This window comes from Odocoileus virginianus, chromosome 16, assembly GCF_023699985.2.
Source record: "Odocoileus virginianus isolate 20LAN1187 ecotype Illinois chromosome 16, Ovbor_1.2, whole genome shotgun sequence".
NCBI classification, from domain to species: Eukaryota; Metazoa; Chordata; class Mammalia; order Artiodactyla; family Cervidae; genus Odocoileus; species Odocoileus virginianus.
Window position 1 is genome coordinate 10,038,108 of NC_069689.1, and position 24,010 is coordinate 10,062,117.

General features: G+C 51.8%; 1 protein-coding gene across 15 annotated transcripts in view; it reads right to left on the reverse strand.

Annotated features, from left to right (window-relative positions):
* PPP2R5C (protein phosphatase 2 regulatory subunit B'gamma) overlaps nt 1–24,010 on the reverse strand; it is a 135,605-nt gene that overhangs the window by 3,696 nt on the left and 107,899 nt on the right. For 5 of the 15 annotated variants that reach the window (XM_070477821.1, XM_070477812.1, XM_070477823.1 and 2 more), the window contains 8 exons: nt 23,045–23,153; nt 21,699–21,752; nt 15,448–15,618; nt 13,971–14,098; nt 11,103–11,204; nt 9,527–9,599; nt 4,297–4,413; nt 311–917 (listed from right to left, as the gene is read on the reverse strand). In XM_070477821.1, the coding sequence (XP_070333922.1) occupies nt 618–917; nt 4,297–4,413; nt 9,527–9,599; nt 11,103–11,204; nt 13,971–14,098; nt 15,448–15,618; nt 21,699–21,752; nt 23,045–23,153 (1,054 nt within the window). In that variant the 3' untranslated portion in view covers nt 311–617. Of the gene's footprint in view, nt 1–310; nt 918–1,033; nt 1,106–3,104; nt 3,347–3,408; nt 3,776–4,296; nt 4,414–9,364; nt 9,600–11,102; nt 11,205–13,970; nt 14,099–15,447; nt 15,619–21,698; nt 21,753–23,044; nt 23,154–24,010 lie in introns of those variants that run through there. The other 10 variants (XM_070477816.1, XM_020913510.2, XM_070477820.1 and 7 more) reach the window with 8 other exon arrangements.

The window sequence follows — 24,010 nt, forward strand, 5'->3', positions numbered from 1 at the left end:
CATCACTTTAGGATTGTTTCTAGAAATGTTATTTGGTCATTAAGGTTCATTTATGGCTAAAGGCAGGAATTCTGATTTTCTCTCCCGGAAACTGGTGTAAGATGGCTTCAGGACCGCCAGCACATTGGGAGACTGGAGGCCCCAGTCCCCAAGGGGCTGCCCGTCATGGTCACACCCCTTGTAAAAGTGCTCGCATCGGTGGAGCCTGTTTGCCTTCGACCCAGGAGAACCTCAGAGGGAAATTCTACCCTGAATTTTATGTCCATCCCATGTTGAGTTGTAAATCAAAGCAAAGTGAAGCAAAACAAAAGCATTTTAGATACTTGAAATATTTAATAACTGCCGCCGACAGGCATTCCAAAGAGAAGAAACATTTTCATAGAAAAAGGCGATAGTAAAAACCTGGGAGCTGCAAACCAACAAATGCAAATTGAGAAGGCAAACGTGACCCGGGAAACTTCTGGAAGGAGAGAGAGAGAGTGAGGGACCTGCTGAGTCTTCCTATGTAACCATTTAAAACCAGGGTGTAAAGCAGAGAGCAGTTACACAAGCCACAAAGGTTAAAAAAAAAAAAAATCAGAAACACGGGCGGCAGGAGAGAGACGTCATGCAGATGGTCACCCTGGACGAGTGACCCTGGTGGAGGGGTGTGCTGGTGAGCATGCTGTTGATGGTGGGGTGGACAAGACAGACGGAAATGCTGCCCAGGACACCTCCGCGGAGATCGGAGCCGGAAAGATCCAGTCTCTGTCCGCAGCGGGACAGTGGCTCTGAAAGGCCCAATCTCTATTCAGGAAGTGGGGAGGCAACATCGGGGTGGGCGCATGGTAAGAGTGCACGCTTTCACTACTTAATTTAGGACAGAACTCATCAAAGTCTCCTGAGGGACCAGATTCCTTTGTCTTCACCATCACAAGCTGGAATGACAGGGGGAAAAAAGGGAAAATACTTCATGTACACAGCATTGTCAGTTCTTTTCCTAAATATAGAAAAAGCCTTATAAATACACTTCTACGTACTGAGTGAGGAATACCTTCACTTCCCACCTTCCGTCTTTCTACACCTTCCTTAACTGCATGCTCGACACTGCTTTCCTCCCGACTGACTGTTAAAAATGAGAATTGCACAACATTTTAAATGTCTCTGATACATGAACGTCATTCACACAAACTTTACTAGTTCTCTTTGGAGGTTCTACATAGGGTTACACAGTTTTCTCAGAAGAAATACAAACCACAGTTCTGACAGGTAAATACATAACTGAATTTCCCCTCAGAATCCCAACCCAGTACGTTGCACGACCAGTAGGGTCCCCTCCGCTGCAGAAGATGCTTGTGCAATGCTGCCGTTGACCTCACATGAGCTGTGAGCCCACATTCAAATTACTTCGAAGAAATGTGGAGTTATTTTGGAAAAATAAACCTAGCTGAAAATTAACTAAAAGGGGCATTGAGAATGTTCAATGACTAAATATAAAAACTGAAAAGCCTAGTTTTTAGCATAACCTCTTAAGTCTATTTGGTCTCCAAATGATGAATATAGATTTCCCCTGCATCTCAGTACCTTCTCTTTGCTTTAACGACAGTGTTTTTGAGGATTTAAGGAATATGACTCTAAATACTTTCAAACTGACAAGGGCCTGTCATATCAAATATTATAGCTAAGAGACTGCACTATAAATTTCTTCATCTAGGTAGGTTGATATTTGTGGGGGGGGGGGAGTTCAACTGATCCATAGAAATCCATAATAAGTCTTGAAATTGGGTGGTGTTAGTCTTCCAACTTTATTCTTTATTCAGAGTTATCTTAGCTATTCTAGGTTCTTTGCATTTCTGTATCAGTTTTAGAATTAGCTGGTCAATGCCTTTAAAAAGAGAAGGGTGACTGTTGGGATTCTTGACTGGGTTGCATTAATTTGGGAGACTGTTGGGATTCTTGACTGGGTTGCATTAATTTGGGAGAGAACTGACACCTTAATAGTACAGAGTCTTCCGACCCAGGAATAAGATCCACAGACATTTAAAGGTAACGTGGTGGGGCGGGGAGGGGAGAGTTTTGTAGGAATGCCAGTTACACAGAAAGCTCCGTCATATCATCTAATTTCAAGAGTTTCACGAAAATAAACTGGCAAACGAAGAGCTCTCCGAGAGACGCCCTGTCTACACGTGGTGACTCAGGACTAGGCAGTGGATGAGCAGAGGCTGCTTCCGTGTCCACCGTGCAGGGAGGCGGAGGAGACACGCCCCCCACACGCCCCCAGGGGCCACCGGAAGATCAGCCAGCTGGGAAGGAGCAGCCACTGCGGAAATACTGACTTTCAAAGGCAGAGAATGCTGTTTTGTGTTCTAAATCCCCCACAGAGAGGGCCCTGAGTCAGAAATATACCCAAAGATCGCACAGTTATGTAATATGCTCATTACACTTTGGGAGTAGTCTATCCTCTTCCTGGGTTTAATTATCAAGTCAAATGACATCCCCCCAAGAAAACCCCTCCGGCCCTAAAATACTTAACGTATCAGGACTGGCTTGTAAGCTGTCGCTTTCCCTTTCTGTGTTGTCGGGCCTGGGTGACCTAAAGACCACTGTGCGGTCAGGCTGAAGACCACCCATGGGCAGGCTTGCTGGCAGAAGGGACCCTGACATGCATGTCCTTTGACTGCCTGCAGTAATGATGCCAGCGCTTATATTTCTAGCCTACCCGAGGCTGTAAAATCGAAATGGCAATCAAAGAAATGACTTCAAACTCCAAGTTAAAAAAACAACAACAAAACTTAGTAGGAAAATTAACACCCTCATAAGACTGAGAAAAAAGATAAAGGTTTTTGTTTTTTTTTCATTCAGGCTATTCATTGCTAAGAATATGGAGAGGAAATGATGGAATCCAAACTGGATTAAGTAAAAAATGCATCACTGATGTTTTTCCACTGTAGTTTCAGTGTTTGCATCCACCTGCCTTTATCTTAACCTGAGGCCAAGAGCTAGCCGGGCAGGAGGAGGCATGGGTGGGTCCGGCAGCCCCTGCTGCCCGGCTGGAAGACAGTGCCAGCCACACACTAATTCCAGACTGTCTAGCAGCCACACTAGTGAAAAGCAACAAATGAAAATTATTTGCATAACATTTATTATTTAAGCCAGTATGTCCAAAATAGCATCATTTCAACACCTTGTCAGTAACAGAGAGCTATGAATGGGGGCTTCCTAGGTTCTCTTCTGTGTACTGAGCCGGGGAGCCCCCTGGTGTGTTCCGGGCCAGACGGCCACGGGCCCCGCGCGCCTCTTGGCTGCTGTGTGGAGACGGTGGTCTGGATGGTCCTGAGGGTGTGCCCACAGTGACGTCCGATCCTGTCTAATCAGGCAGGGGACATAATTTACTTGAATGAAAAACAAAGAGTTTAAAAGAAAAAAAAAAAAAAAGAACTCTGAGCTCAGGATGACCCTCTTATCTCAAAACCATTTGCCTTCAGAGTGCGGCTTAATTTTAGCCTAACTTGTTTTTACATTTCAGGGTTGTAGTGCTGGGAGTCTTTAGGGATTCTTAGGAAGCTCAAAGGGGATTCCAGTTTCAGAGTCAGAAGGGGCCACGTCCCCAGATTTGGGGAGCACTTGTCAGCTGCCTGGGCTGAGAACGGAGGCACCGTCAGAGACATGCCGTGGCTGAGGCGCCGCTTGCAGGCAGGGGCTCCACCGCTACCCTCTGCAAAGCCTAAGTCGTGTCTGCTCCCGATTCAGCGACAGGAGCCTTTCTTTGGACCAGAGGTGATCTGAATATGCATCTCTGCGAAGTGGAAATAAGACCACGTGAGTCTGAGTACTGCCTGAGGGACCCAAGAGAGCTCGGTGTGAGCAGGACCCTGCTGTTGACAGGATGAAAGCTCTGCCCGGTGTCCTGGGGCCCCCGGGGCTGGCAGGAACTCTGCGGAGAAGTTAAAGGGGCCGGCTCTGGGCCAGAGCAGGAGCCAGAGGTGGGCAGAGGGCGTACATGGGGCAGACATGACCGCAGACCTTCTGAGCTCTTGCTCTGGCTGTGAGCTGACTTGCAGTTAAGAGCTGGGATCATTACTCTTAAGAGTAAACGTAGGAAATACATTTCAGGCACGTATTAACCCTTAAAAGCTGTTTCTGCTGACTTGACCTAAGATGGACGGATGGGACGTTTCCCGTAAGATGACCAACGTGTGAGTTTCCATGTTATCTTACACGGGAGGCGCCGCGGTCCGCCATGTGACTAAAATCGCACACACGTCTTATGAGCAAGTCTCTAAGGGGCGCGGCCAGCTGAGCTCTGCGCGCTTTTACCTGGCGAGCCTCTTCGTTCACTGTCTTTCTCAGCATCTGCACATCTTCAAATAAAGGCCCATCTGTCTCCATTGCCACCGGGACGCTGATGGTGCTCGCTTGACTATACACTGCATACTGCAATGCAAAGCGCGGAGTCACTCTCGGCCAGCGCTCAGGGGGGCGGCTCCAGGGCTGCTCCTCCAGACGCCGCCCTCCCCGGGGCCCCTCCTGAAGGAAGCCTCTGTGCGGGATGAGCCTGAGCCTGGCCTACGCCTGCCCGCCTGCGGGCCGGGACAGCAGAGCAGCCGCCTTGGTTCCAGACTCTCCCAGCCCTGGGCCACAGGACACCCGCCCTGGAGCCTTGGCCTCCTGATGCCCTGGGCCTGCTCATGGGGACCGCTTCCCATGGAAACCTGCGCCTCCAGCCCCCGACCTCTGCACCTGGCCTGCGGGCCTCATCACACCTTCCCCACGTCCACGTCACCCTCACTCAGGCCCCCATTTGCTCCACATTCTCCAGACTCGCCCCAACCCCAGCACAGACCACACCCGCCCTTTGACGCACACTCTCTGTTCTCTCCTGGACAACGCAGTCTCGAGCGGTTCCGCAGCTCATACCTCACCCTGCCGGCCAGGGCCGGCCCTGAGGGGGGCCCAGTGCACCCACAAGTCAGTGGGGTCCCATAGGGGCACCCAGGGATGCTGCTCTCCCCGGTCTCCAGGCCAAGTCAGGCTCTGGTGTGAAGTGAAGCCCGCTCAGTCGTGTCCAACTCTCTGCGACCCCGTGGACTGCAGCCTGCCAGGCTCCTCCGTCCATGAGATTCTCCAGGAAAGAGTACTGGAGTGGGTTGCCATTTCCTTCTCCAGGGGATCTTCCTGAACCAGGGATTGAACCCGGATCTCCCGCATTGCGGGCAGACACTTTAACCTCTGAGCCACCAGGGAAGCTCTGGTGTGAGCAGGATGGTTTCTGACTTTGCTTCTGAGAGTGTGACTGGGGGGTTGGTGGTGGTGGTGATGAGCTTGCTTCACAGGTGGTGGAAAGGCCTGACTGTCCTTAGCACTCAGCGTCGACTCGTGTGTCTGCTGCGAGCTGGGTGCTACTCCGAGTACAAGCTATAATGTGAGTGCTAGAAGCCTCTCGACTGAAGGATTGCCGAGGTCCTTATGCTAACCCACTGAGGCTCTGGGCTGGTGGGGGGCTGGTTGATTCACACTCCCCGTCCTGCATCGTGCCCTCCTATCTGGGTGGAAGGCTCTCCAGCCCACAGCAAGCCCCTCCGCCTGGGCTGGAGGCCTGGACCCCAGGCCCACCTGCCTCCCTCCCACTGGGCAAGCATCCAAGAGAACCGCTCGGCTCTTGGGGGGCCCTTCTCCTCCTGACCCCTCAGGCCTGGACCTCGCCTCTCTGACAGGACAGCGGGCACCAGGCTGTGGGTGACCTTGTGCCCATGTGCTGACCACCATCTGCCCTGAAGCCGCCCACCCCCTCCCGGGCCTGGGGCGCAGGCCAGCCCGGCTCCTCTTTCCTCCGCTGCGGCTTGGATGACAGAACTGTCCCTCCTCATGCTCCCTGAGGGTCTTGCAGAATCCCGCCCTCAGCCTCCTTGCTGTCCTGGGAAAAGAGGCTGCCCCCTCGAGGAAGCCACCTCCTCGGGTCCGATTCTCCCACTGTGACAGGCACCCAGGCCCCTCGGCGCCCCCACCTGCCCTGGCCAACAGCGACACCTCTACATGTGTCCACAGGTGCCCTGGAGCACCCCAACGAGCTTTCTGAACACAGGTGAGCCGGGATGACGCCCGCACACCGGAGGGGATCAAACCCACGGATCCTGCTGCCTCTCCAGCTTCGGCCCTGACTCAGACCACGCCCAGCCCCTCCCCTACGACGACACCCATCCACGAGCAGCTCGGTCTCCCAAGTGGTCCCATCCTGTCCTGACCCCCGGCTGCTGAAGCACCCCCCGGCTTAGTTGAGAAGCGTTGGCCCCATCTGCAGGCGGCCCAGCGCTCCTGGGGGGAGCTGAAGTCCTGGTGGTGTGGGGACACCCGGCTGTGGCCACCCTATCCCCAGCCTTCCTCTATGTGTCCCTCCCTAAAGGCGCGACCAGACCCTCCCCAGCATCACCCCCGTGTGTGTGTCACCTGCCTGTCTGGGTCCTCTCTGCTCCCACCTGGCTCCCCTCCTTGACACTGGGCCCCGTCTCATGCCCATCTGTGTATCCTGGGACACGCAGTTGGCACCATCAGCTGAGAGAGGAGGGAGCCTCATGCAACTTGTCCTGCAGGTCTCAGGCTGGGTGGGGCAGATAGGGAGGTGGTGCGTGGGTTCAAACCAGTATTTCAGCTTTCGGCCACGCCAGGAGAAAACCGGTGCTCCATGCAGAACCCACCGATGAGCGGCTATGTGAGGGCAGCGTGGGGCTCGGGGCAAAGAGAAGTTCGCACAAGGATGCTAGGCGATGTCTGCAGGAAGTCGGGGTCAGTAGCAGCGAGGGGGCTGGGCACAGGGGCCTCACCAGGAATAAAAACCTTCCCCCGCCCGCCGATGCTGACGCTCTCAACAGGTAGGAGAGGGAATGCACATCCCCAGAGAGGCTCGTCTCCCACAGGAGAGGCAGGCAGCCAGGTTCTGTGCCCCGGGCCTGCCACGCATCGTCCTGTCGCTGCTGACGGACAGAACACGGAGCCACGGCCGCGTCTGAAAATCAGAGGTGCGCCTGGTCTGCACATCACGTGCTCCCCGCAGAAGGGAGGCGAGCATTAAACCACTGTATGGCTTCTTTTGGTGGATTAGGAAAATCACCTTCACGTTAGAAACCTTCCGTATTTCACGACTTTACAAAACTGAATTACGTCTGATGTTAAAAACACCCTAATGCAAGCTGCCACAACTGCTAAGACAAACAACCTGAATCCCAAAGGACCACAGCTTTCCGAATCCAGCGGCCTACACGGGGACCTACTGTCACATCTCAGGGCGGATGAGACCTGGCTCCGGCAAGCCCCAGGCTCAGCACCAGGCAGACTGCTAGAGTCCCCCCCGCGAACAGGGGGAGGGCTGGGGACCACCTTAAATGAGGAAGTTGGTGAACCACTTCTCAGACGGCAGGTTCCAGCTGGAGCGTGAGCCTGCAACCACCCAACTACCTACTTTCGTTACAGAAATAGAAAGCAAACTGTATTATCCACAAAATTATTTACTGTTTTTGGTTGTTATAAATGGCAAGCAGTGATTCAGTTCAGTTCAGTCACTCAGTCGTGTCTGACTCTTTGCGACCCCATGAACCGCAGCACGCCAGGCCTCCCTGTCCATCACAAACTCCCAGAGTTTACCCAAACTCATGTCCATTGAGTCGGTGATGCCATCCAACTATCTCATCCTCTTTCGTCCCCTTCTCCTCCTGCCCTCAATCTTTCCCAGCATCTGCTTAGAATTTAGAAAACATTTTCTCTCTCTTGAGAATGAACAGCGAGCACCAAGGCCCTGATTGCCAGCTCTGAGATCCTAGCCCATGAAGTATTTTCCGTTTCAGGCAGTGAGCGGTGGACTGCAGTGTGCGGATGGGCCAGGCCAGGCCGGGGTGGAGGTTCTCATGCACAGATGAGGGATGGGGCGGTGCTTGGCCCCGGGCTCCACAGCACAAACGAGGTGCACTCCGGCAGAGCCCACCCCACGGACGCTGCTAACAGAGACGCCGTGACACAGAGCGGCCAGAGGAGGGAAAATGCGATGGATGAACATTCAGGAAAGGTTCAGAGACAGGGGAATGAGAACGATATATATATATGTTAGCAGGATCTCCCATGGGGTTTATTCCTTTTTTCCAGGTAAAACAAATAACATCAGACCCTCTGATCTGTACACATTTCACATGTTTTTCAAGGGTGTGTGTGACGGGGGCCCTGACAACCTTGACTGGTCCCGAGGCCCCATCTGACCTTGGCACGGGTCCGTCAGAACAGAGCGAGGCAGCCAGGTGCCCCGCCAGGCCCGGCCCGTCCACCCACACGCCTCAGACGCATGGCTTTACAACAAACGTCAGCCAGTATTTTAACCTGATGTTCAGCATAGATTCTGTTCTTAAAAGTATACACCCATAGCCATCTGCCTCAACCAACTACTGCACAGTTTCACAGTAATCTTAAAACAGCACTTCTGCATAAGCGCATGGAATATAGACAGCTAAGGAATACAAATCAGCATGTTGATACGAAGGTGAAGGACATACTTTCAACTTTGATTGACGTGTCACTTTTTATTAAAACGCCACGGAGATCGAGAACCCACAGGACACCTGAGGTCATGATGACTTGTGCACGCCTCTCACCAAAGGCAATGAGCAGGCTGTGTGCCTTCTGGTTCACCTCATAGAACCTTTCAGGACTTTACGGGGTAGCTGGAGCAGTTATCCTCAGAAAACAAACATCTTTTCTTTCTGGGGAGCTGGGCACAGCCCTGAGAATTCTCAGGGCGGCAGAGACTCAACAGAAAGGCTCTTCAGGGATGGTCAGATGGATACTCAGCACCAGGAAGAACGCTTGCCGGGGCCGTGCTCCAGTCCAGAGGACACGATCCTAGCTCCGGCCCCCAACCCTGGCCGTCTGGGAGGGGTCAGCTGGCTCACCTCCACGGGCGACACTACTTCAGAGCCGGCGGCCCCAGAAGACAACGCCCGCCAGGCCCACCGGCCAGGGCGCGCCGGGACGGGAGAAAAGGATTAGTTGCTAAGATGACAGAAGTCAGTCAACTGTTAACGAGAAAGGCTCAAGCCTGTAGAAACCTCATTTTCAGAAACAGGTCACCGACTTCATACTTCACCTATTTCAAATCCCGTTTTTATTTTTTTTTCCCTGCAGAATTAATTTGATATTAAAAAGAAACTGTTTCAGCTACAGCATCTATGATATTTGAGACAGAAAAGCATACTGTAATCTGGGCCTAGAACAGAGGTTGTATCCTGGCTTTCTTTTTACCACAGTATATTCGAAAGGTTTGTATCTTATTTAAAAAGCATAATAATAATAATAATAATAATAATAAAAATGCCAATCCTGTGGTAAAAACTTACCGGGACAAAATAAGTACTTATACAAAAGTTGGAAAGTATTTTTATTGCGGACAGTTTCATACACAATGTTAGTGAAGTGGGTCTGTCTCCCCTCCCACGGTGAAGCCACACTCCTGTCTCACAAAAACACTAAAGTCACACCCTAGACGTTTTCATGTCATTCTCTTTTTTAGTACCTGGGGGTTTGCTTTGGCTAGGTTTTCTATTTTAACCCACGCTTCTTCTCGTTCTTTCATTTTTAGCTTCTCTCTGAAAAATAGTAAAATGTCGTTGGCGTTAGAGAAATGAATCAAATTCAAGAAAGCGTTAAGTGGGGCGGGGTGGGGGGGGCCGGAACACGACACCTCATTTCCCCTTTGTCCCTGTCTGGTCTTATTTCACGTAGGTCACAGCGGTGACCACGAGGTACGCAATGGAGAAAAACAAAAACAAAAACTGGGCTTAGAGGAAAAAGAGCTAAAATTACAAACACACCAAAATTTTAACACGTCTAAGAATCTCAGCTCTTAGGAAGGTCTGCACCAGCACCTTCACGCCTCCTTTCTTCCCTGGCTTTGGTGCATTGTCACAGGATGCTCACGGCTTCGATGAGAAGCTTACACGCCTGTGAAGAGTGAGACCGCGCCCCAGCGTGGAGGAGCCAGGTGAGGACGTCCTCACAGAGGCACAGCACGCAGGTCCGCACCCACGAGGCGCAGGACCTTCAGGAAATTACTCATCACAGGACCGACTCTTTTTTTGTTTTAAATCTAGAAAACGTGTGGCCTGATGGGTGAGGTCCCTTTCAGGGATGCGATGTCCCATGAACGAGGATGTGCCGTCAGACAAGCCCCGGGGGTCACGCACTTCAGCCCTGGACACTACGTCCACCTGAGGCAGGAGGGGGGCCAGGCAGCCTGCAGATGTGAGGACACCACAGCCGGCTCCCGGCACCCTCCTCCTGCTGTTCCCTTCGTCACCGTCTCAGACTCATTTATGTTCTGCTGTCTTTCTCTGTCCGCACGGCCCAGAGCAGAAACTCCGTAAGGGCAAGGGGTTTTGTTTGCTTTATTCACAGCAGGGCCTGGCATACAGGTAAACACACGCCGAGGGATGCACACGGCACTTGTGATTCTGATACCGGAGGGAGCACGCTGTCGCCAGCACAGCCCAGGGAGGGAGTCACTGAGTGTGTCCCTGGACAGGTGTGGGCTGACATCCTCACGGCACGAGACCAGGGCCCTGGTTTTGTGAGGGACTCAGGCACCAGACTCTAGAGAGAATGCCCGAACTTATGGAGATCAACAATCAGAACAATGAAGTTACGCTGGGTGAAGGTCTGGCTCTCTTACACAAAACTTACAGGACAGAGTCTAAATTCCCACCTGATGACCATGAAAAAATACCACACATTCCTGTCTTTAAGTGTCCCCTGAGAAATGCAACGTTGACTGAACTGGTAGAATAGCTAAGGTCTCTTTTTTGGGGGGGGGTGGGCTGTGAGGCTTTTGGGATCTTACTTCCCCAACCAGGGATTGAACCTGGGCCCTCGGGAATGAAAGCATTGAGTCCTAACCACCGGAGGTGCCAGAGGATAGCTACCTTAGAAAATATGTTTTCATCACAAAGATTTGATTTGCTTTCCAGTACCAAAGGGCAGATTTTGCTTTGAAGTGAAGAATAACTTCTTAGGACAAACTAATGGGAGAGGTTTATTCAGGATTAAGGGGAAAAAAATCCTTGAAAGAACAACTTTTGAAAAGAGCAACTCACTTCAGTTTCTCTGCCTTAAACTGCTGGGTGCAATCATCAAACAGCTTTTGGTTCATCTCCATGAAGAGTTTCAGTGCGTTGTATATCAAGCCGTGTATCGTCCTGTAACGAAAGCTTCATGTTGAAACTCAGGATGCTTCATCTTTTTGGATCCATCTCCCTCCCCTCCCTACCACAGACTGCTTCCTCTCCCAGCCTGTCAGCGTATTTCAACGGTCCCACAAGTCTCCTAAGCTCTAGAGTTAAAAGCCTGTGACGTTTTGACTCCTTGCTGGTTTTCTCAGAGGCAGCCCTGCTCCAGCACGCCTCTCATTGCAGCGCCTGGGCCTTCCGGCTCACCGACCTGGCTGACGGCAGCCCAAAGCTGCCTTACTGGGAAGTCGAATAAAAAATGCTGAACCTTGAACAGGTACAGTTAAGGCAAGCTTAATCATACAGAGAATAATGGAAACGTTTTATTTCCTGTAGACGTCGGCTTCCTTTCATTCTTACTCACTGAGGACAAAAAACTAATGCTGACACTGCCAAAGCACCGCTTAGGAGAGTGTTAAATGAAACTACGACCAGTCAGCTTAATCCTGCTCAGCTCTCAGACGCAGACACACAGGAGAGGGAGGGCCCCGCCGTGCCCCACTCGGCAGGGCCTCGGGAGGACTCTGGTCTCACCTGTCATCAGCTGCAGCCACGTGAGGGACACCCTCCCCCCCCACAGTGATTCGGGCAGAGGACTGCCCCTTGGAGCCTGGTCAACCCACAGAATTGGGAGCAACAACCAAAAACTCGACTCTCAAGCCTTAACTAGTATTTAATTCACTATAATGAAACCAGATCCTGTTTAAGTGAAAGTGAAATCGCTCAGTCGTGTCTGACTCTTTGCAACCCCATGGACTGTAGCCTACCAGGCTCCTCAGTCCATGGGATTTTCCAGGCAAGAATACTGGAGTGGGGTGCCATTTCCTTCTGCAGGGGATCTTCCCGGCCCAGGGATCAAACCCAGGTCTCCCGCATTGTAGGCATACGCTTTACTGTCTGAGCTGCCAGGGAAGCCCTAGATCCTGTTTAGAAAACATCTAACAGGACGTGTCTTTCTTTGCAGAGGGCAGGGACCTAAGCCACCACCGCCGGCCTTCGCAGCGCTCTGAACCACACCCAGGAGCTGGGGCTCAGCTCGAGGCCTTGGTTAGCACCTGCTGAGCTAACAGAAGATGAATGTCACGCAGGAGAGGTTGTTGAAAGCGACATGTGAACAGTGACCGCTAGGCTACTATTTCCGCCGTCACAGCTGCTGTCTCTCCGTCCCACTGCCAAACCTGCAGATGAGGGGCTGCTGCAGAAGTGTGCTGCGTGCCAGGGAGGCGCCAGGAGCCTTACACTGACGTACACCCTCTCCATCCTAACCGACCCCCGCAGCACGGCGGCGGGCGCCACAAGGCGACGCGCTTCCCGTGGTTATCTTCATCAATCGATCACCACAAAACAGTGGGTGCCAACATTTTCTCTCTCTCTTTATCTTTTTTTTTTTTTGGTTGAGCCAAGTGGCTTGTGGAACTTATAGTTCCTGGACTCGGGATCAAACCCGGGCCCTTGGCAGTGAAAGTGAGGCGTCCTAATCGTGGGACCGCCACGGAAGTCCCAGTGCCAACATCTTCTCTACCTTTCAGGTGAGGAGGCTGTGGCTGAGAGAGACCTGGTGGGCACCAGAGCAAGTCTGTGAGCCCTGACAGCTGGACGGGTGAGGGCAGAGCCTGCGGACAGAGCGGCCCCCCAGCTCCCAGCTGCAGGCTGGGCTGCATCCCACCCTGCCGTCCCCCCACAAACAAGAGGGCAGGACTGGATATCAGAGCTCTGTCCCTCCTGCTTTAAACTCTGATTCACTGATTGTAACAGAGAAAGGGCAGAAGATGGAGAAAGCGGAACCCTGCCTCCTTGTTTACAAGAACGACGAGGGTGCCAGGGCAGCCCAGAGGACAGCGGGGCTTGAGGTCTCAGCAGACGACCGCTGGCTCCGTCCGTCCGCTCACCCGTGTGGAGTGGGAGGGCAGAGCAGGGCGGCAGGGGCAGCCAGGTGCCGGAGACTCAGGCGGCGTGTGGGCTGCGCGCCCCCTTCTCTCTGGCTGCTTGGGCAGTGGGCACAGGGGGGCTCACTAGGGTGAGTGTCAGCAGGGCTCGGGGGCCCCCCCGGGAAGGGCGGCCTCTGTGCGCCAGCAGGGACTGAGCCCCGAGGCTGTGATGACCTTCAACCCCTCTGGAGGAAACCTGAGAGGAGGCCTGGAGAATGCACCTGCTGGCCCTGCCCGGGGACAAGAGACGGGTGGGGAGGGAGGCACTGCGCCCTCCGACGTGGGCCCGACTGGGGCGCAGGAGGCCAGCGGGGGGGTGAGACACAGCCCCCACCTCTGCTGGGCCACAGCCCACGGAGAAATCGGCATCTGATTTTTTTTTAACTGATACTGAGACTTGGATTCAATAGTAACCGGCTTCAAGTATCAGGAAAATATGCAAAATTTAAAAATGGCCAGCGCAGGACTTCCTTGGTGGTCCTGTGGTTAAGAATCCGCCGGCCGATGCAGGCAGGCGGGGCACGTGCGATCCCTGGTCTGGGAAGACCTGACATGCGGTGGAGCAACCATGCCCGTGCGTCACGACTCCCGAGGCCGTGCGCCTAGAGCCCCTCCGCAGCAGAAGCCACTGCAGGGAGGAGCCGGCGCTCCGCACCGAGGGAGGCGCCCCGCTCGCCCTGACCAGAGAAAAACCTGCACGTAGTGGCAAAGACCCAGTGCGGTCAAAAAAAAGGCTACTTGAATTAAACAGACAGACAGACAGGTTAATTAGAAAGGGGTAAAAGAAAGGCGGGCGGCGGGCGCTCACTTGTTCCAGTGGGTCTTGGAGTTGCGGTACAAGGATGGGAACATGATGGGCAGGATCTTGGCCGCGTTGTCGCTGATCAGGCTCATGATGTACTCGTTGTTCCAGTAGTAGAGCGCCCGCTCCGCCACCTGCAAGGCAGAAGGGCGCGGCGCTCATCGCGGTCCGCACACAGGTGCAGGACGGACTCGACTGGACGGGAAGGGCAGGGTAGGATCACTTCTGCAAACCAGAGTGCTCTAGACTGGAACCCTGAGGCGCCTTCAACAAAGAGGCGGATGATTCCACGTCCCTCAAGATCGCCGTCACTGATTTTTCCGAGTTCGACCAACACTTCTACTGGACACAGGCCAGATGCTGAGGCCATAAGTCACATGAGCTCGCCCTCCTTAACCATCAGCCGCCCAGCACCCTCTACGGGCGTCTCCCCCGGGGAGGGCGTCTCCACCCGGGGAGGCACCGTCTGGCCCTGAGGATCCCGCGGGGAGTCCTGCAGGCAGAAGCCTTGCCAGCGGGCAGCTTGCGCTCGGTGGGGTGAACCCATGACGGCGAGTGGTCTGACACGTTGGTGCTACATCGCGTGGTGAACGGCAGCAGGGGAGGCAGGGAGAGCCGGTGTGTGCGCGGAAATGTGGCTTCTGCTCAAAGCCGGTGGTGGCAGGCCCGTCCCTGCCGAGGGCCAGCGGGAGGAGGTGTGAGACGGCCGCGGGGTGGCCGGCTGAGGACAGCAGGGCGGGGGACGCGGGCGGAGCAGAGGCCACCGTGGGGCCAGCTCTGAACCCGCCGGCAGGACTGAGCCGCCACCTCACCCTCTCTGGCCGGATCGAGACTCCCTGGAGACCATGAGGTTCTGCTCCTTTGGTGCCTACATTTCTACCTTGTTCACAAAGACTTCACCGTAAATACTGTCTCGATACAAAACGATGGGGTGGCCAGTGTGTTAAAAGGAGGCAGACAGGCTGGAAGAGCCACCGGGATGACCTCTGACGGGGGCTGGGAGGGTGTGAGGGCGAATCGGGAAAGGCGTGGCCTGGCTGCGGCCCCCACGCAGGGACGTGGAAGGGACAGAAGTCAGAACCACGACTGTTTTCTAAGACTCAAGTGTCAGAAATGGAGCGCTGATGGAGGGAGGGAGGGAGTGGAAGCCCAACAGGTGCACATCCTCTGTAAATACTGAGCACTCAGCTGTGGACAGTAAGCTTGTGAGAGTCTGGGCGCCCGGGGAACACAGAGACGGAGGCGGCCTACAGAGAAGCTGCCCTTAATCACTCTTACTGAGAAGCGTGTCTTTAGTGGCAGGGTGGGGATGAGGCACTGGAGGCTTATTTTATAGGCCTGAAGCCTCAACGTGTTTCAGCTGAAGCGAAAGCCTGATTGTCACCTTCAGATGACCTGAAGGGCAACAACATGACCAGCGACGCCCTGTGACCCACCGGCTCCTGAGGGGATGGACTCGAGGCTGCTCTCTGAGGCGCCCTACCTGGAAGTGGGGGCTGGAGACGCACTTGGCCAGCTGCCGGAAAAGAGGCTCCATGATCTTCACGAACTCTGACGGCTCTATGACATCCAGAATCTCTTCCAATTCGTTCAGGAACATGACTTCTTTTGGACTGTGGGTCTTTGGCCAGTACTTGAGAAGTGCCATTACCACCTGCACAAGAGACAACATACAGGGGTCATGGGGTCACGGCCTGCTCCCCTGTTCAGGGGTCACGGGCTGCTCCCCTGTTCAGGGGTCACGGCCTGCTTCCCTGTTCAGGGGTCACGGCCTGCTCCCCTGTTCAGGGGTCACGGCCTGCTCCCCTGTTCAGGGTCACGGCCTGCTCCCCTGTTCAGGAGGCCCCTCTGAGCAGCCACAGGTGAGGTGGTGCCTTCTTCCCTATGAGAAGGAACAGTGATTCAGCGGTTGGGAACGTGGGCTTTCATAGTTAGGGTTCAGTGTTAGTGGCTCAGCTGTATCTGACTCTTTGCAACCCTGTGGACTGGTGCCTGCCAGGCTCTTCTGTCCTTGGGATTCTCCAGGCAAGAATACTGGAGTGGGTGGTTGCCATGCCCTTCTCCAGGGGATCTTCCTGACCCAGGGATTGAACCTGGGTCTCCTGCATGGCAGGTAGAGTCTTTACAATCTGAGCCATGAGCTAGATCTAATCTTGTACACTTTAGAATCACAGTTTTAATTTACATGACCCACTCTGTTTAACCACAATCTTAGTAAGAGTCAGATCTTAAAAAAAAAAAAAAAAAAAAGACAAAAAGACAGGCAGTTAGGTGTGTTTAGAGAAAATAAGACCAGTGGAGAAACGTAGAGCATATGAATTTGTATAAGTGTCTTCGGGTGGAGACACACATACATAGACACAATCCATTTCTCTCTCAAATTGACTGTTCATATATATTTACACATATACATACATAGGGGCTTCCCAGGTGGCTTAAATGGTAAAGAATCCACCTGCAATGCAGGAGATGTGAATCTGATCCCTGGGTCGAGAATGTCTGTTGAAGGAGGAAATGGCAACCCACTCCAGTATTCTTGCCTGGAAAATCCCATGGACAGAGGAGCCTGGCGGGCTACAGTCCGTGGGGACGCAGAGAGTCAGACACAACTTAGCGACTGCACACACATACACATACATAGCTGTGTACACAGTTTTCAATGGTGTTAAAACACATCCAAAAGAGAGACGTGAAGTACTGTGAAGTACTGATGCTGCTGGCAAGCCCTCTGTGTGGCCACGGGCTGGTGCTAGCCCCTCGGCGCCCCGGAGCCCTCCTTAAATACCAAGGGGAACAACGATCCTCACCTTGGGGCCGCTGAGAGGACTTTATTACTAAGCCCACACAGGCGCCGGTGGTGCGCTGGCCGCAGCGAGGGGCTGAGCCTGGCCCGGGCCAGGACCCCAGTGCAGGTCTGTGCGGCCGTTCCCTGGGAGGCACGCCCAGTGGGGTGGCAGCGGCCTGGCTGGGGAGTGTTGGCCGCTGGGTTCCTTGCCCATGACACAGGCAAAGTTCCTGCCGGCAGCCTTTCTTTATCGTGTTCCTGCATTTCCCAAACTTCCTACCAATAGAGGCCGTTCACCCAAAAATATCTGATTTGTGATGCAGACTAGTAGTATGCCTGAGAGTTTAGCTACCTTAAGCCTAAAATGGTACAACAATCCAAAACATTATGCACGTGTCTGTAAAGCGCAGATACCTACTTGCACGTTTAACTGAACGACTGCGACCTGTCACCTAATGCAGCCATTTACCCTCGTCACGGCCATTTCTGGCTGCCAGCGCCAGGACTGCGGTGACAGTCACCGCTCTCGGCCTGGCTTCCGTTCACTGCTCACCCCTGGCTCCGCATTATCACGACAGCTCTGTTCCCGGCCTGGGCGCCATCACTGCAGGTAAAACAAGGGGCTTCGGAACAATATCCGCTGAGGGCAAATCTGCCTTGATGCTTCTGACCTTCAGGCCGCTGGATAATCTTCTCTGTTCTTACACTTTACAAAACTCCAAATTTACTCAAAAAGTGCCCCCAGTTTGGAAGTCTGGCATAAAAATTTATGACACAACTGTCTTTAAGAGGGATCATTTTAAAAAATGCATCATTTGATGATTTTCCCACTTTTTTGCTCAAAATCATGTTAGTAGACATTTGACCCCCACTCCACTCTGTGTGTTGGAATCATTTTTAAAATTCAACAGGTACCAATCACTTCACAAACCCAACATTCCTTGTCATTTGACAAAATGGAATTTTACTAGGAGAAATATGCTGATCTGTGAACTATAGAACACAACTGATTTATCTGCCTGATGTCTCTGGGAAAGATCCTATTTCTGGAGTCAGCATTGTACACTGGGCTTACTTTCCACACTGTTTGGAACGACTTCTGACCACTACCCAGCCGATGCAGCTCCTTCCACGGGTGAGGGCGTTCTGCAGGAGCGGGAGTCTGCTCAGGGAATGCTAATCTGAGCCAACAATGGCTCTCGCTGTCAGGCGCACGTCAAGACTGAGTTCTCCTGGGGAAGCCAACAGGCGGCCCGCTCCTGGGAGAAGGCTGGGGGTGGCGATGGTGGTGGCTGGCGAGGCTGGCACGCTGGGAGCCCCTCTCCTGTCCTGGAACACCAGGGGGAAAGGCCACGGGGCAAAGCTTGATCAGCCTCAAGGGACAGGCGGGTGGAAGAGGAGCGTGATTTTACTTCCACCCACTAGCGAATGAGCCTCTAACTCTTATAACAACAGTGCACGTGTTCGACATGCCCAGAAAGCTTTTGGGCGCTCTACACAATTTACAAACAACAACAAAACAGTTACAGATCACAAATGGGTACATCATGGGTGCAGGACCGGGAGACGCAGGCTGAGTGCCCATCCCAACACCTTCACAAGGGTTACACCTTCATCAAGTTGTCTACATGCTTTTGATGCTGAAGTCAGACAAAATGGGTTTTGGATTTTTGTAACATGTGAATTCTAAAGGAAGGAAGTTACTGAGGCAAGGGTCTGAACATTTGTAAACTTTTTTTTTTTTACATTAACATCTTGAATAGCACTCTGTAATCAAGGGTGCTGCTACATTACCTGCGCTATAGGAAATCAAGAAATGAAGTGGTTCTGGGTGGAAATATTGGGGACTGGGTGTGGGGGACCTGAAGTAGCTTTGGGTTTGTGCCGAGTCAGAGTTTTCTATCTACTATCTAAGACAGAAGGACCCCACTGAAGCCAGGACACTGTGTCTCCTGCCTTTTTTCGGACAACTACAATTAAAAGCTCTCACTGCTGCAAAGCTGTACTAGCTTTATTAGTGGGAATTAATATGGCAGTTCAGCTGTTGAATCCTCCTGCAATGCAGGAAACCCTGGTTTGACTTCCTGAGTTGAGAAGATCCGTCAGAAAAGGGACAGGCTCCCCACTCCAGTACTCTTGGGCTTCCCTGGTGGCTTAGATGGTAAAGAATCTGCCCGCAATGCAGGAGACGAGACCTGGGTTTGATCCCTGTGTCAAAGGAGGGCATGGCAACCCACTCCAGTATTCTTGCCTGGAGAATCCCCATAGACAGAGGAGCCTGGCGGGCTGCAGTCCCTGGGGTTGCAAAGATCTGGACACGACTGAGCGACTAGGCACAGATGCACAAGCTTTATCAGCATCTGTATTACTTCCAGGTGAGACAGAGACGGGGGTGGGGGTGCTCACTGAGTCTTGCTGGAGCAGGATTAGCACCAGGTTCTGACAGATGGTGGTGGCGGGGGGGCAGGGTGGGGGGTGTGCAGGTGGACGGAACCTGTAGGGGGTGGCTTGGTGAGAAAACCTTGTTCCGTGATAAATGGAGGGTAATAAGATCCAGTGAATTCTTCAGCCATTAGACAGTATGAGAAATATGCACAAAGAAGTATCATAGAAGAAGAATACACACTTTTATTCTTATTTTTGAAGTAGGAATAGTAGGAAAAGAACAGGGTTCGTGTTAAGATTTCTTCATATAACAGTTTGGAAAAGAGCTTCACATATAGACAGGAATTAGGATGTGTCACTAGAAAGATGTTAAAAAGGGCTTTTTTTTATTGTTAGTGCCATCTCAGTTTTCTTTCCCTATCTAAACATGTCATCACTTTACTAGGAGGATAAAATAACACATCCTCGACCTAAATTGCAGTAAATACTTTCTGTGTTTGGTTTGGAAGTCTGGTAAGATTTGGGCCATCTCCTGGGTTGGGGGGGCGTCCAGAATGCTGGACAGAGCTGAGGCAGAGATGCAAGGAACCCCAGGGAGGGGCTGCAGAGCAGGGGGCCCCCGCTCCCCCCGCTCCCCCCGCAGGCAGCCGCTGAGCAGAATGGCCAGGGGCTTCCCCTGAGTTTTAGGGTGAAGGGGGGTGGCCACATGTTAAATTTAAAAGCTTAAAAAGAAAGGAGAGATCAGAAACAGTTTAACTCAGGATACAGTATTAAGAATTTCTATTTTTTTCACTATAAAAATTACAATTTCAACGAGGAAACTGTGGAAGACCACTAAAGGCACAGGAAAGATTCAGGAATTACCTTTTTCAGTCCAGTAGTGATTTTTAAAAGTGTTCAAACATTTAAACTGGCAGCTGACACTTCTTGCTTTGTTACTCAACAGTAAAACAACCCAATTAAAAATGGGCGATGAATTTAAAGATATTTCTCCAAAGAAACACAAACGGCTAATATACATGTATAAAGATGCCCAACATCATTAGTCATTGGGGAAACGCAAATCAAAGACCACGAGATACTCCTTCACACTCACTAGAATGGCTACAGTAAAAAGAACGGAAAACAGCAAGTGTCGGCGAGGGTGTGGGTCAACTGGAATGCTTGTGGCTGTTGGTGGGAACACAGAACGGTGCAGCTGCTGTGGAGAGCGGAATGGCATTTCCAGAGAATTACCATGTGATTCAGCACGTCCACCTCCAGGTTTACACACACGAGAACTGAAAGCAGGGGCTCAAAGAAATGTTCACACGCAGACGTTCACAGCCGTATTGTTCACAAAAGCTGAAATGTGGAAACAGCTCAAGTTTCCATGGACAGGTGAACACAATAACCAAATGCAGTCTAGCCACACAATGGGGCACGACCCAGTCCCAGCAAGGAGTGAGCTTCTGGCACACGTGACTGCACAGATGACCCCTGGGCACAGGACACTGAGAGAAATAAGCCAGCTGCCAAAGGACAGATCCCGGATGCGTCCACTAACACAGGGAACCTAGAGCGGTCAAACGCAGACAGAAAGCAGAGCTGAGGTCATCACGGGGGGAGTGGAGGCTAACAGGGGCAACGCTGTTTAACGAAGACAGAGTTTCTGTCTGGGGCGACGACAAAGTTTTAGAAACAGTGATGACAGGTGCGCAACATCGTGAATGCAATCAGCGCCGTTATCGGCTCAAAGGACACGAGTCTGAGCAAACTCTAGGAGACAGTGGACAGGGAAGCCTGGTGTGCTGTAGCCCATGGGCTCACAGTCAGACACGACTATTGCAACTGGACAACAAGACTATAACTTTAAATAACACATTTTGTTATATAGTGTATTTTACCACAATTGAAGACATTAATAACCTAGTGTATAAAAAAACCACTGAATCACACACGTTAGGCGGGTGAGCTGCATGGCATAGAATTACATCTCAATAAAGCTGGTTAAAAAAGTGTATGCAAACGCTTTAACGGCCGCCTGACACACCCGAGTCTGTGAAAGCTAGGTTACAAAGGCCTTTTTATCTTTAATAAAGGTAAAATGCCAAGAAACTTAGAAATCTAAACACTGACGGTGGCAATCTAACATTCATTTATGATATAATGATCATAAAATAGTTACACTCTAACTTGCGGAGAATTTTCAGAACAGTAAAATGTCTTTAGTACAGGCATTTTGAATCCTTACTACACTTCCTCTGACTGAAGTCGTTAAACCAAGCGATGTGGAAGTATTAAACCACATGTGATTCAGCAGCCATGCTGTTCATTCAGAGTAAAAGGCAACGCGGGATAAGGTGGCCACCTTATTACATAAAAGAATCACTCTGACAAGCGGACTTGCAATTAAAATTGCTACAGTTTGAAAACTGGCAGCATACGAATGGGACCAGTTTGCGTTTGTCAGTGCTGTAACTTAGGAGGGAGAGGCTGTCTTGGTAAAGGAGCCAGACTGCAGGGCTGACAACTGAGATGCGTACATGACATCGCGGGGCCCCGAGCAGAGCGGCTGTACTTACCGGCTCCGTGAGCGTGCTGTCCTTTTCTAAAAACTGCACCACACAGTAGGCCAGCTACAGCGAGAGAGACAGAGTGTTAACACTGCACGTTACCATGGAAACACTGCATCACCGCCAGGCACTTTCCCCTGGGGAGACAGGCCTGGACGTGACCCATGCCCCCCACCTCCCACCCTGGGAGGGACTCTCAGGGAGGGACCCCAGAACCGATGTGTAACACAGGTCAACTGTAGAAGGAACATCAGGAAGCTGAAAAAAAAAAAAAACAAACCCAGGAGATGGTCTTTTAGACCAATACCACCAAGTCAGCCCAGCACTGGTGAGGACTTTCCTTGTGGCCTTTCAGAGACTATAATGGACAAGTAATCTAACTGCTGGGAGAAAAAAATAAAATAAAATCTGTTTCCATCTTAAATCCCTAAACTATTAATTTCTAATACAGAACAACTAATGTGAAAACAAACTGGTTGTCTGTAAAGATGTTGCCAGTTAACAGGAAGCAGAGAAAAAACTCTAAGTAAAAGATCTCCCAGGAAGCCATCGTTACTAGGACAGCTGGTTTCCCTGGCGGCTCAGTTGGTAAAAAAATCCACCTGTGATGCAGGAGACGTGGGTTCGATCCCTGGGTCGGGAAGATCTTCTGGGTGAGGAAATGGCAACCCACTCCAGTATTCTTACCAGGAGAATCCCATGGACAGAGGAGCCTGGCGGGCTACAGTCCGCAGGGTCACAAAGAGTTGGAAACTAAACTAACCAACTACCACCAAAGAATACACTTTGTGACGCCTTGAGGCACACTCCTTGAGGGATGCCCCACAGAATGCGGAGGGGCGTGTTTCCTGGTTCTTGAACCTAGACGAGGACCCAAAACTTCCCGAGCTGCAGTCAGTGTGGCTTATTTCTGTCTACATGGTACTTAGAATAATAGGGGTGAAGGAAAAATCCAAATTTCCTGGGGGAAACGCAGCCAAACAACCCGTTAGAAACCATTTATGGATTAGTTTTTCAGTGTCATCATAAACAGATTTTTACAAAGTTGTCTTCCTCCAAGAGGTCTTCCTTGACCCCTTCATCGTGTGAAATGCTCCCTTTTCGATGCTGACAACCAATTTTGAAATTCTCCATTCTTGAGAATTTTCTGATATTCTTAAAAAGCAATCTCCTTTTACTCCCTTATCCTTTCACTCATCATCGGAACGCTGACACCCAAGTCCATAGGTGCTGTAACAGAGAAAACACTCCCTGCTGGAGGCTGGGGTTCAACATCCCAAGTTCACTGAGGTCCAAGCAGAGATAGCCACGCTCCCTCCCGAGGCCCCAGTGACAGTCGAGGGAGGAGCCCTCACCTGAGGATGGTAGACGCTCAGAGACTTCACTTTGTGCAAAGGTAACAACACCTTCAATAAGAAAATCTTGTGCTCTTCTTTTAGTGGTAAGGCAAATCCATTAATTATACTGCGAAAACAGAATTTATTCAAAGTTTGAATATTTACAAATTCCAGATTAAAAAACATATCTCACTGTTTTTCTTTTAGTTTTTGTGTTCAGCATGAAAACCAGCAAGCAAATTATGAGTGTCAGAGAAAAGGAGGGTGGATAGTAGCAGAAATCAAAAAACCGTTAGGTCCCTTTCAGGAAGCACAGCCATTTCTATCTTTGGAACTGCAGGGTGATTTAAGAATTCTGAGCTCACAGGTAGCTACTCGGAGCAGCGGGAGCCTCTGGGGGCAAAAGCTCCTCTGCCAGGCAGTGCCCTGAGACCGGCAGCTCGGGTGGGCACCAGCGCCTGCCTTTGGCCTCCACCATCTTTTGGAGTTCTCACTCACTTCCCCAGAGAAATCCTGCCTCTTTACTCTAGTGCTGGCAGAACAGAGTCTGCGTGGGCAAAGTGGGTGTCATTTAAAAAGTAACAAGAAAATGGTTCCCTTCTGCAGGGAAGGGGGTCCCCTGCTCTTAACCGACACGCTGAAGCTTTTGTCTGCGACATCGAGGACTCACATAAGTTGCTGGGAGCTGCAGAAGCAGTGACAGCAGTTTCCCAACTGGTGCTCTGTTCAGGAGCCTGGTGCTCTGGGGCACTCAGGTGGGGTTAGTAGGAAGTGACCATTGGGAATGATTTGCTCCTTCAAACGAGGGGACAGGAGAGGATCTCGTGTGTGGCATGGGGGCTGTCTGGACGCGTCACTCGACTCCCCGCAGCCTCGCAACAGCCTCAGACATGAATAAGATTACCTTCCCACTTTACAGGGAAGGAAGCGGGAGGCGCGAGCGTCAAGTGAGGCCAGACGACAAGGGTGCCCACTCCCACGCTC